Consider the following 13906-nt stretch of genomic DNA (forward strand, 5'->3'; position numbering starts at 1 on the left):
CTCATTGCCTCCTCACCCCCTGCCCACTCCATTCAAAGCACCGTTTGCTAATTTCATGAGTAATTCTCATGTTGCTACATCAGTCTTCACTGCACTGGAGTCTTCAACAGGACGCTCCTGATACCCTCATTGTCTCTAAAGGAGACAATGCTCCTTTCTACATGTTAGGCAGCCTTGCCTCAGCCTCACTATTTCCCATTATTGAAGCTCCTCCAGGCTGGGTCCTAGGCTCTCCATGTCCTCCCTGCTTGCTCCACAGATAATCTTATCATGCCAGTGGTTTCAGCCACCATTCTATGCTCCAAGATTCACTAGTTTATATTTGGGCCCAGACCCGTCTCCTTTGGGTTCCAGAGCAGTCCATACAACTAGCTACTGGACATCTCATTTGAATGTTTTGCAGGCATCTCAGTGTATCCCCAGATCCCCAGATTCAATTCATACACTTTCCTTGCTACTGCCAACATCATGCCTATTCCTGAGCTCCCCGCCAAATGTGCTTCCCTTTCAGTGTAACCCACTGGAGTAAATGGCCCATCTTTCCACTTGTCCATCTGTCCATCCATCCATCCATCCATCCATCCATCCATCCATCCATCTGTCCATCCAACCATCCATCCATCCTCCTGTGAGTCAGAAACAGAAACATCTCTGACTCCTCTGTCTCCCTCACCCCACATCCTGTCCATTCCATTTGATCAATTACTTCTCTGGAGTCCCTCGATTTCTCTTCTTTCTAGTCCACATTATCATTGCTTCTCACTTGGGCTACCGAGAAAATCTCTTAACCAGGGTCCCCTTCAAATTCATTTTTTACTTTGCAGTCAGATTAAATTTCTCAAATGCAAATTTGATGAACAATCCTCACCCCTCTCCTCAAAACACCCTTTGATGAGGTTTCCCTTTGCTTTTATAACAAACATTAAAATCCTGAATCTTCCCTAGAAGGCCCTGCAGGTCTGGCTTCCATCTCCCTCTACCCCTCACTGGCCTGACCCCCACTCTCACCCTGCCCACCTCCGGCCACCTGCCCTTCCTTTAGGGCCTCAGACTCAAGGGGTCCCCTCGTGTGGAAGATCTGTTCATGTGATGCACCCCCTGTCTGCAACATCCCCTTGCTCTAACCCTTCATTCAGTGGTTCTCCATTTCACATCCTCCGGGAAGCATTTCCCCACTGCTTCAACAAGTCAATCCTCACACGACAGAGTCTCATGGTACCTTGTCCCTCTCCTTCGTGGCCCTTAACTTTATTTCATTAATTTGTATAATCGTTTAATTCCTTTGTATAATCATTTAAGTCTCTCCTCCCCTGCCTTCCCTGGAAAATGCCAGTTCTTCACATTTCTACCTTTCCCCTGGCTCCCCCTGCCCCTGCTCCAGTGACACTGGCCTCCTTGCCATTCCCAGCACCGCACCGCACCACACTGAGGCAGGCCTGCCCCTTCAGGGCCTCTGCCTGTACCTGGCTCCCCTCCTTACCTGTCTCAGGCCCTGGCTTCCATCTTATCCTCTCAGAGAGGTCTTTCTTGACCACAAGGTAAAAACGACAACCTCCGCCCTAACGCGTCTCCTTCCCCTGCCCTACTTCCTCTGTTACACACCTCGCTTTCTATTATTCATATTATACAGTTTACTTAGTGACTTTTTCTGTTGCCCCCATAAGAATGTCAGGTGCTGTACAAGCAAGGAATTTTGTTCTGCTCCCTGCTCTGTCTCTGACACCTAGGATAGTGCCTGGCATGCAACAAGCACTCAATAATATCTGTTGAAAGAGTTCCTTTAGCTTGGCACAGAGCCTGGCCCATGGCAGACCAATACGTCTTTGTTGAAAGGACCACAGAAAGGGAGGAGGGAGCCTCGGAAGGGCCTGCAGATTCTGGCTCCTTATCTTCAACTGCCAGTCCCCAGAAAAGAGGACCCCAGGCTCCAAGGGGCCCCCTTAGCCTGGAGATTTGGTGTGTATCTTAAGCTCAGAGTTAATTATAAGTAGGAACCGTGGAGAAAATTGCCACGGCTGTTTTTGTGGTATGGTGAAAGGGGTATTTGTTTATATTTGAAAAGGACTAGCCCAGCAAATTTACAGTGTAAATAAGGAAAAAGTTTAACTTAAGAGCAAAAGCCAATCAACAGTTTTTAAGCACCATTAAAACCATTTTATATGCAAACGATGTTACAAAACAATGAATGTGATCATTAAGAACACTTCTTATGTTCTCTGAAAAGCACTAACAAGAATTTCTAAGATACGTTGACGGAACCCTCAGTTCCTCATCATAGTCAGTGGTCATTCCCAGGGCCTGGGTGCTAGGAAGCAGACTTCTTTATCCGTAAAACCAACTTTTCAACAATTATATCATTCCTTAGGGTGCAGGGTGGGTGGTAATACTCTTCCCCAAGCCTATAAAGAAACTACTGATATGAGTGCCTATGTAAGCAGGATTTGGGTAAGTACTGATTTTATAGGAGACTATAAATTTTTATTTCAATAATGTTGGGAGGCAGGTTTGTTCTGTTTCCCTTCCCACCCCATATTCCGATGTGCTGGCCAGTGCCCTCCAGCGAGCGGTCCCCTAGACCAGGCAGGATGCGGACAGCCATGTCAGCTACTGCCTTCCTCACACTTGGCCTGTTATTAAATGTCCTCTGACATCCTGTTCCCCTCAGAGCTCATTCAGAGCTAGGTGACAACTAATGAGAATAGACGGACAATGGATACACCCATTAGACCCTGTCCCCACTATCCTTCTTAGACAACAGACATGAAAGCATCAAAAAAGAGCTTCTCAGAAGACCCTCAACAGTGGCAGCTCTGGAATTTCTCTACGGGGTCTGCAGGGGTCAGCCTGGGGGCTGGAGGAACAGCTTGAAACTACCTTTGGACGGCAGGTACCCAGCTTTTACTTAGTTGGTATATTTATTTGGGGTGGCCTGGGGAGACCGGGGAGAGGGGCTAAAGCCTCCTGAAGCTGCCTCTTGTCACCTACACTGGCCCCTTGCAGACCATGATGCTAATGGAGAAAACTTCAAAACAGTAGGAAGCCAGAGGGGACCAACCATCTAACCATGCACCGGACAGTGGTTGTAAGAGATGCTCCTGGACTGGAATCCTGCCTCCACGTGTTATTAACCTAACCTTTCACTCAACTGCCTCATCTGTAAAACAGATACAGTCACATTACCCATTTCATGGTATCGTCACAGGAAGTGAGTTCACATGAGTTAACACATGGGAAGTGCTTAGAGCCGTGTCTAGCACGTAGGAAGTGCTCAATAAGTGTTCGCGTTTATTCTTTTTTTTCATTGATCATTCAAAACTATTCCTTGAATGCCCACCAAGTGCAGGTATTAAGCTCTGCCTCAGGAAGGAGCAGGTTCAAAGTTATACTGGACAGCGGCCAGCTGAGCACCCCTATACTCACACTCACTGACACAGCCTTCTGGATGCACAGCGGGAGGCCCACATCTGGGATATTGTGGGGACGGCAGGACATAGGCTCACTGACACCCCCTTCCACCTGGCATGGAGGGAGGCCCAGAGCATGCTATGAACTCCCTATTTGATCTTGTGACTCCTCCTTGGAGCTTGTTGTAGAGCTGAAGGAATTCCTGGAGAGAACCCCGAGAGCCATTATGAGAAATCTGCATTCTTTGAACAGTACAAAGCTTTAGTGGCTCCCTGAGAATATGAAGGAACTTGGAAGGATCTATAATGTTCAAGCGATTCTTCCCATGGCAAGAAATAATGTTTTTCTTCCCTGAGCCTTGACATCACCACACCCACGGCTCCGGCACATTGCCGTGTCACTGCAGGGTACTGGTGTCACAGGGCTCTTGTTACCTGCCTGGTCTACCCTGTCCTGCGGGCGGGGACATCATCCCTGTCACCTGGGAATCCTCACTGTGGGTCTGGTGTCTGGTGCTCCCTAAGTGTTGACTGAATCCCCTGAAGGGCAATGAAGCCTTGGGTCTATCGGAAACATCTTCTCCCTAAAAAGGACTCTGACAGGACCACTGGAAACACGGAGTAAATGAACAGACAGAACGCTCGAAGCTAGCACGTGTCACCCGCAAAACCGGTGGTTGGGACTTATGAGTGGCCAGAGGGAGAACAGAGCCAGCTCATGCGCACTCAGGATGCTTCGTTCCTATTACGTGTAAACCCCGCCCCCTCCTTTCTCACAATAAAACACACACACCGTTGCTCTGCACTGTCCGATATGGGGGCCGCCAGTCTCGTGTACCATTTAAATTCAAGATGATTAAAGTTAAATACAATTTAAATCTCAGTTCCTCAGTGCCCCCCGCCACATTTCAAGTGCTCATGTGGCGTGTGGCTACTGGTTCATAGAGCGTCGACACAGAAGACTTCTACAGTCACAGAAACTTCTACTGGGCGGTCTCTCCTGTCCTTCCAAGAAACGTTAACTTAGACGCATACAATGTCGCTGTACTTTCACAATCAATAAAGCTAATGCATTGTTCCCTGGACTGTGCAAATGTTTCCAGTTGGTCCTTTCGGTAGCAGCAAGGCACGCGCTACACACTCTCCAGTTCTATTTTCACATCGTTTGTTTGAATTTACGTTATCTTCAGAAATAGCGTTAATCCTGTTAGTACTTGTCAGTACGTTGAGGCGGTCCTGTGTGACTTGGAGCAGTTTAATGCAGGGGATGGATGGCTCCAGCCCTGGGAGAAGGAAACTCATCAATCCACCACGCGTCTCAGCATCGTTACGGCACATTAATGAGGCTGGGCTCCATTTAAACACCGTCCGAGGCATTATGGATTGGCACCATTCAGCTTCACAGGAACTGGGAATTTCTGAGATAGAATCCTCACTCTTTTGCTAATGAGTGTTGCGATATGGGGACTATCATTTAACTTGTGAGTTTCGGTTTCCTGTCCTTAAAACGGGGCTATTACTGACCTACCTAACCCAAGTGTCTGGAGGATTAATGAGTTAATGCTTGCTGAGAACTCTGAGCCCCGTGCATTAAGGCTTGTTGCACATCATTATTTCCATTCATCCTCATGTAGCAGCTGGGAAACATTAGACTATTATGCTTCCTCCTAAAATGCATTTTCTTCCTCAGCATTTTCACATTACCTACATCACCCAAACCTTAAATCTGAAAGTAAAACTAGCCCCACAGCAAGACACATTGACGGAGTGGGGGTATTTAGGTAGTTTTCCCTTTCTTGAATACAAGCATTACACCGGCTTTTCCAGAAGGATGAAGGCGGTAATTGCACTGTAAATTCTCACTGCGTGAGGCTGGTGGTCAATCTTAGCAGATGCGAAAAGAAAGTTATACCACAGCACAATCACGCTGTCAACACTTACATGCAATGATATTCCCATATCTGTTCTTCATTCTGTTCTCATCTTTCTTAGCGGAGTCCCATGGTGCAGACTGCCCTTCAAAGAAGCTCTGGAAGAAAGAGAAAAGTGACACGGAGAATTACAATTTGGTGCAGTAAACACAGGATCTTAATGATGGAGGATGTTCTTAAAAAATGTACAGCAAGGGTCAAGAAGGGAAAAGGATGTTCACAGGAAAGAGAATGGATTAAATACATTAACTTTTTGTTTTCCTTTACTTGCTACATTACAAACATGGATGGGGGCTGAAGTGTGAATTCACAGTTTATCGCACAAGCCTTTAAAATGGTCGAGTTCAGCGGCGCCTGGGTGGCGCAGTCGGTTAAGCGTCCGACTTCAGCCAGGTCACGATCTCGCGGTCCGTGAGTTCGAGCCCCGCGTCAGGCTCTGGGCTGATGGCTCAGAGCCTGGAGCCTGTTTCCGAGTCTGTGTCTCCCTCTCTCTCTGCCCCTCCCGCGTTCATGCTCTGTCTCTCTCTGTCCCAAAAATAAATAAAAACGTTGAAAAAAATAAAATAAAATAAAATGGTCGAGTTCACCCTATCCGACTTTAATCAATTTAATACAGAAAAAGAATGAACATGTCCCTCAATGTCTTAATTATATTACCATTTCTCATTATTCTCTTCAGAGATGCAAAGATGTCGTTTTTCTTCCCAATCGCTAACTGAAAGAAGGTGATTTTTGGTTAAAACTGTCAAGGTGGGTAAGCTGTGACTTCATGCCTTCAAGGCTAAAATCCTGTAATAAATCCTGCCAGAGTTTTCTCTTCCTTTTTAATGGAGCTTAGATGTCCATTTATTTAAGGACTTGGCATTATTATGCCCAGGGTCTTTAATCTTCATGTTATTAGTCAGATATATATTTTTCCTGTTCAAATGATAACGAATATATCCTTTGGTATCAGTTGACAAAGTGAAAAAAAGTCCGAGACTTGTATTTCCACTTCAGTTCACCTTCCCTTTTATCCTTGTGTAGCCAAGTGTATAGAGAGGGAAAGGAAAGAAGGACAGAAGTAAGAAGCGGTTAGTCAAACTGATTTCTTCTCTTTGCCACAGCTACTCTTCCACTTCCTTCTTGGTACCCACTGGGAAAGAAGAGGAGAGGAGGAGGGAGAAGATAGAAAGGTAGAGCGGATGGATGAGAGCACCATTCTGAGATGCTTCAGGGCCAGAGGATGTGGTTTCAGGAACTCACACCCTCAAACATGCCCAGGGTGGCTTTTCAAGTTCTCTCTTTAGAACTGAAACTCCTCATCTGTCCTCCTTACAGTGTTTGGCCATCTTGTCCATTTCCGACCATTACCAATATTTAGTGATCAGTCTGTGGTTCAATGGGACCTACTTAGTATCACTTTCTATGGGTCCAGTTCTGGCTCATTAGTAAAACTGCATTAGTATTGCTGCAGGGGGTAAGACCCACCTGCTCAGAGGCCCCATGAGGGAGCCTCACCTCCTGGCGTGTTGCACAGACCTGACCACGAAGTGGATGGTGTGCAGCTCATCCTACTGTATCTGCCGCCAGACTATAAACTCCCTGAGGGCAGGGACTGCGTGGTTTCATTGCTGTCTGTGCACAACCTCTGCCTCATGGCAGGAATCCAATAATTGGCTATTAAGTGAATGAGCGATCACAGTGTTTGGTGATGGATGAAGCTTTACTTGTGTAGCTTAAGTGTGCGAGGGGCTCAAATACCTGGGAAACCTGCCTATGTACCGTGTGTGAAGTCCACGCCTTTTCCTGATGTGTATTGATCCTGCTGTTAACCAAACAGCTCACTGACCACCGGAGACTGGCTGGAAAAGAGCCCTATCCCAGCACTGAACCACTGGTATCAGTCCCTCCACACAACAAAGAAGCAGGGACACTCCATTCTGTAACACGCAACAGTGAAAAAATAACACTGCGAACATAAGCATTACAGTTTTAAATTGCCTGTCTTAATTTAAGGTACCTTAGTCACGATCATCCTTGACACCTTATTACCGTAATAGTTCTTACATTCTATTTATCATTTTGAAACAACATGGCAGCAGACGAGGATCAGACGTACTATTACCTATAGTTCTATTAACAGAGTCACAGCATACATTGTTAATTGAAGGGTGAATACCACATGATGTAGGACAAATTACAAGGAAAAACATTTTCAGGTTATTAATAAATTAAGTCAATAGAAATACCAGCAATGAAAATCACTAGTTAATTCCCTCAGGAACAAGGCTATCATATGATAAAGGATTTATTCAGACATGTAACTTCTATTCTGCTATGAAATACGCATTTAAAAATAGCTTCAGGGCTTTTAGAGTCAGACTCTTTTTCTGAATAGTGTCTTTGTTACCCTATGAATGACAATTATTTTACAGTTGAGTAATAACTATTATCTGACTGCCCTCATAACAGTTTAATTCTACTTTGAGTTTGTCATGATGTAATTGCCAATTTCAATCCCCTTTGCCTTTTCCGGCCATCTAAAAGTTTTCAGGTTTTGTTTTTTTGTAGGAAGATGAAGAAGGGAAAAGTCTTCCAGGAGAGTCCATGGCCTCTGGTGAACACTATCCTAGGGCATGTGTACGTGTATGTGTGTGCGTGTGTGCGTGTGTGTGTTGGGCACACCCACGTGCACACACATACACAGAGAAAGAGAGAGGAGTATCAGCAGTGTACGAGGGGGACAGGCACTTGTACAACTAGTAAAAATAATGCTCCTAGGTCACCTGAGGCAAAGCCACATGAATCCCTTCCCTTTCTAACAAGAAGATGTTCTCCTGTGGGGAAGGCGGGCACATCACAGCTATTTCTTTAGCATTTGTGACAATCACAGGCCTTCCGATAGCCCTTGCTTTAAAAAACAGTTATTTTAACCTCGTGTTTTCAGGTAACTGGTGGCCAGGAAGCAGACAGAAACAAACAATGAAACGATAACCGATCCCCTTACATTTGATCATGGCATGTAGCTCACGGCATGTTTTCCTAAGGTGGGGCCCAAGTCCAAGCCCACTTGGGGCCCACTTCCAAGCACTTACTATTGTGTACTTATTAAGTGCTTGCAGAATGAACGAGTCCACTGTCTCAACTAAAGCTCAGGAGAGCGGTCAGGCACGGAGGGATGTTTCCCTGCTCTCAAGTTGAGGGACGTGAGATGTAGAAAGAACACAACCAGCTCATAACACACAGGCCTGGGTCAGGCCTCAATGGTTTTTGACTCTTAATCCACGGATTTTTCTGTTCCACACCTCCCCTGACAAGGACTTGAAACCCTCTTTCAGTATATGTGGCCAATGATTGCTTTCTACATCTTGATCACATCTCCTTGTCTCTAAATGAAGGTTTACAACAAGAGAATAGAAGAGATGTCAAGTAAACTTCATTCACTCTTACAAAAACAGAAATTTTCTGATCTTGTTGGATAATGTGATCATGGCAGGGAAGCAGCAGCAGGCGAGCAGAAATGGGAGGGCATTCTTGCAATAAGCCTCTTCACCTTCCTATCCAGGAATTATGTGAATTACTTGTAAGCAGACAAGTGTATTATTTTCTTGAAGGTGAAACAAAACACAACAAAAAGTGCTGCTCCATGAAAAAGATGAGGTGACTAGTGTTATCCACTGCGTCCTGACTCCTTATGGACATTGTGACCAGTCTTGCGTTTTCTGGAAGAGTTCTGATTCCATTTATATAGCCAATCTCCCCCTGAATACATCTGCAATTATTAGAACCACAGGTCCTTGTCTTTGGCTTAGAAAGTAAGAAATATACCTATGGGGAGTACAGAGAGAGGAAAAAAGGGCTTTCTGGATTGACTAACTTGGCTTCTGTTTCCTTTTGTCAATAGTGATGATGATTTTTTATTTCCTAAGATGGACCCAGTTTTAAATGCTATGGCTTTTTGTTAGCATACATCACCTGTTTCAATTTCTAGTTAGAAAATAAAACTTTATCTATAGCTCTAGGGCCATTGGGCGTTCCAAGAAACGGTGACATGATATATAGGTCTTCCACACTGTGAGCCCCTGCTTTCCTGGTTTGGGAATTCTAAGCAAGAATCATAATCAAAGCAGGAATGCAGTTCATCAAGGCTCTAGAATATTGCATCCCATCTGGTCCATAGCGAGGCCTGACACAGACTCCTCATTCTCCCAAGCGCCTGAGCCTTTTTGCCCACTGAGACGCACCCTCTTTTTTTCAGACCATGAGATGGACCAATAGTCCCCAATAAACCTACCAGTGAAATACACCCGAGGAAAATGAAGTAATTTTGCGATGCAATCATTCTATCAAGTCCTATTTCACTTAACTTTTGACTTTTAAATACATTTTCTCCAGTTTTACTGAGATACACTTGACATACAGCACTGTGTAAGTTTAAGGAGTACAGCGTAATGGTGTGAGGTACAAATCTTGTGAAGTGATTCCTGCTGTAAGTTTAGTTAGCGTCCACGAACTCAGAGAGGTACTTAAATATCTTCTAATAAATTAAGCAAATCAACCCACATTTCATTTGATTTTCTTCTGTGGATTTTTTTTTTAATCTGGGCAAGGTTCTTCAGCTATCCTTTTTCTTTTTTTCTCATCTTCAGGACGGTCAAAAGTTATGTGTCCCTTTAAAATTACATAAATTGACTGCTTTGAGAAGACCTCTACTCTATCTTTCGGGACGTGAGTAGTCACCATGTATTTTACGTGGTATCTACTAAGGGCTGCTCCTATCAGATTTGTTGAAAGTAAAGCCAACGAGGTCTTGAACCCTCCTGGTGCTGAGAAAATAGAACTCTGTTCCTTGAAGGAATCAGAGGATTCCTGAGCACATGCCAATGTCTGGTGTCTGTTTGGGGGCGGGGGAGGGGGTTCTCTGCTTACCGCCCCTTATGTTTCCCTGTATCCGAGACCAACTGTTATGTTCAAGTTCAAGTACAAACTCCAACTCCTTGATCTCTCGTCTCATACTATTTGCTTGACGGTTACGAGCAGGTTCATTAAAATCAAATTTAACCAAGGCGCAGGTGTGCTTTTGAAAAAGCGGTCCGGTGAGAGACAGTGGGACAGCCACATAAGGACAAGCTTGGGAGACCGACGATGACGGTCCACATTCCCAGGACACTTTTTTATAGGAGGAATTTAAAATACAGTATGGACATTTAGGCAATATTTAGTGTTTAGCACAGATTTTTAATATGCACATACAATTTAACACGCCAACAATGGACTTTTTATTACGAAAAAACATTTTATGTATTTTGGGGATTTAAGTTAATGGTCTCACTGCACCTTCTGTTAGAATTTTCATAAATATACTTATGCTTTGGCTCTACTTAAAATGTAATTAAAGTGTTTCCTCTGACTACCTTAGCTCATATATACTGAGAAAAAGGCAGCAAACCTGGGAACCACTCTGAAAGAGTAATAAGTCTCAGAAACAATAAAAATGAAACCAGGCAAGCTCCAGTGAATACCAATGACTTCTCCACTCTAAGATGCTGTGCTCTCCATGGGCAGAGAGCAGAAGGAAATTGAACATCCCGCATACAGTCATTTTTTTCTGAATGGGGAACATGTCTTTGTGATTCAATAACCTCCTCCCCCACCCCACATACCACTATCATTTTCCATGAGATATAATTATACATCTCAGTTGCCCACCTCAAGAGAACGTTACTCCAAAATGATGCAGTCTGTTACAAACGCCACAGCTCCCAGATATTAAAAAAGGAGAAAAAAAAATCCTATTCAACTGAAAAGCTGCCAGGAAGAAAGGGATGCAGGTCAAGGCTGTGCATAATGTACAGTATGTTTTCAGGCAGTGCGGGGTCAAGATTTTTTCAGAAAGCTTCTGAAATGGAATTTTTCCTCCCTTTCTCATATGAATAAAACCGGGCACATAAAATGACTAAAGTCGTCACCCTGAAAGAAGGAAGATGAACTTGCTGGGGCATGCAAAGTCTCTGAACTTTCTTTGTTTTCTGCACATGCTTCTTCTGCTTCTTCCAGGCACTGCATTTTATTAGGGCCATGTAAACATGTAAACCATTTATTGCTATCATACGAAAGCAGTTGAAGACACCTAAAATTGCCTGATGGCTCAGAGTGGAGTGGTGATGGGAAGGTGGCCCCAAGATGTGCTCCCGTGTGGTCTGCAGTCACAGCCATTCTCCTGTGTCCTGGACAGAGGCAGCCGGAGGGAGCATGTGATGCATTATGGGCAAATGAGGTTGGGGCAGGGTAAAAGCCCAAATCTAGACACACAAACTGTGTTATGGCTAAACCACCTGAAATCTAAATGTGAACACCACTTGGCATTTTTTTTTTATTTAAAAAAAAATTTTTTTTTTCAACATTTATTTATTTTTGGGACAGAGAGAGACAGAGCGTGAACAGGGGAGGGGCAGAGAGAGAGGGAGACACAGAATCAGAAACAGGCTCCAGGCTCTGAGCCATCAGCCCAGAGCCCGACGCGGGGCTCGAACTCACGGACTGCGAGATCGTGACCTGGCTGAAGTCGGACGCTTAACCGACTGTGCCACCCAGGCGCCCCACCACTTGGCATTTTTAAAGAAGTGGCTAATCACTCTCAGCGCTTCAAATGCCCATGTTTCACTGAAACAGAGTCCAATTCCCAATTTTGCAGAATTTTTCTATTTTGCAAGAGGATCCAGGCATGCAATGATCTTGGCAATAGTCACACTGCCTTTCTTTACCTAACGTCTCTTTCTCTTTTGACAACGGAATTGAGGTTTGCAGCCTGAAAATATTATATGATGTTTCCATGCCCAGAAACAGTCAGCAAGCAGAAGCTAGGACCTGGACCCCAGCTTTGAACCCTGTGATGCCCCTCGCTGGCCACAAAGCTGGCAAGAACACGTGGCTTTGTGCCCACTGCATTGCACTGTGCACACAGCAGTCTGAAGTCACTCTGGTCGTGGGTCATAAGCCACCAAGCATTTCTAGTTTCCGTTCTTTGTGGAATAAGCCTCTTCGATTACACACAGCTCTGCGTCATCCGCGCAGCAATTTCCTCAGGAGATGTGAAGCCATGTGCACTCTGGAGGGATCCTCAGTCTACCTGCTTTTCTTGAAATGGGCCTAATGCCAAAGTCTCCTTTCTTTCCACCTTCAGAATCACTGCGGTAGTAAGCTCCTGCTAATGATGTGACATATCCCTCAAGTGTATGGAAGCAGAAAACAATCTGAACACCACTGATCAGAGAGAAGTACCACTCTTGAATTGAGTGACGGAGGAAAAGTGGGGACAATGTTAGCTGCACAGCAGTGGCTCTTGCTGAACCTTCAGTGGGCGGGGCCAACAGCCCATGGAATTACAGAGACTGAGGCAGGTAACACAGGTTAAAAATTTCTTTTTGAATATTTATTTTTGAGACAGAGACAGAGAGAGAGACAGAGAGAGACAGAGAGAGAGAGAGAGAGAGAGAGAGAGAGAGAGAGAGAGAGTGAGCCAGGGGTGGGGGCAGAGAGAGAGGGAGACACAGAATCTGAAGCAGGCTCCAGGCTCTGAGCTGTCAGCACAGAGCCCGATGAAGCCCAAACCCATGAAGCCATGAGATCATGACCTGAGATGAAGTGTGATGCTTAACCGACTGAGCCACCTAGGCGCCCCATCGTGGCTTTAAAAGGGGGGCTACTTTGATGTATCTAGAGTGAGTTGCTGTTGAGCATTAATTTTAAGAGGCAGAGTGTAGCTGTTTGCGGATGCTCAGCCCTTTTTGTGTCCCGCATCCTTCTCTTTGAACTCTGGAAGAGTGCTTAATGATGAAGTTCTAGGTTCTTAGCAGTGCCCAGCGACCCCTCCAGTGTGGGATGGCTTCTCTGGGATGGACGCCTGTCCTCCCACACACATGACAAAGCTCGCACCCACTGATGATGCAGAGGCCACTTAGAGTTTTGGGGAGTCCCTGATTCCCGGGCACTTGCCCTCAAAATGGCTCTCAAGGGTCAACCACGAGGATGACCTTTCTCAGTTTGAAAACTCCAGGGCTGCTTTTGCACGTAGATTTTTCTAGATGGTCCTGATGGGTGCTCTGCTGCTTACACGCAGGGAGGACAGGCATGGCACACGGATTTTATAGCACTGTTTAATTCAGTATATACAAGTTGGCCAAAGTCTACGTCTTTGAGTTCGGCATTGCCTATCTCTTGGTCATGGGGGACATCATAAGATCAATCAATTTTGCCAAGATTCTGGAACTGGGACCTGGCCCTTTCCTCACTGTATTACCCGCGCAAGTCCAAGGACGCCACGGTAATTGGATGTAGTGTCAAAACAGTGATGCCAGTGAGTGCCCTGTCACAGCAGCACCAACAAGAGGACTGCTTTATTTTAAAAGCCACAGCAGCACCAACAAGAGGACTGCTTTATTTTAAAAGCCGGTGAAAGCACCGGGTTCAACTGTTTTTAAAAAAAAAAATTTTTTTTAACGTTTATTTATTTTTGAGACAGAGAGAGACAGAGCATGAACGGGGCAGGGGCAGAGAGAGAGGGAGACACAGAATCGGAAGCAGGCTCCA

At 45.1% G+C, this 13906-nt stretch overlaps 1 protein-coding gene across 10 annotated transcripts in view; it reads right to left on the reverse strand.

The window, feature by feature from the left end:
- Positions 1–13906, reverse strand: part of PTPRM (protein tyrosine phosphatase receptor type M) — a 798079-nt gene that overhangs the window by 95779 nt on the left and 688394 nt on the right. For all 10 annotated transcript variants that reach the window (XM_003995022.6, XM_003995023.6, XM_019814995.3 and 7 more), the window contains one exon: positions 5346–5433. In XM_003995022.6, the coding sequence (XP_003995071.1) occupies positions 5346–5433 (88 nt within the window). The remainder of the gene's footprint in view (positions 1–5345; positions 5434–13906) is intronic.

The sequence above is a fragment of the Felis catus genome, chromosome D3 (genome assembly GCF_018350175.1).
Source record: "Felis catus isolate Fca126 chromosome D3, F.catus_Fca126_mat1.0, whole genome shotgun sequence".
NCBI lineage: Eukaryota > Metazoa > Chordata > Mammalia > Carnivora > Felidae > Felis > Felis catus.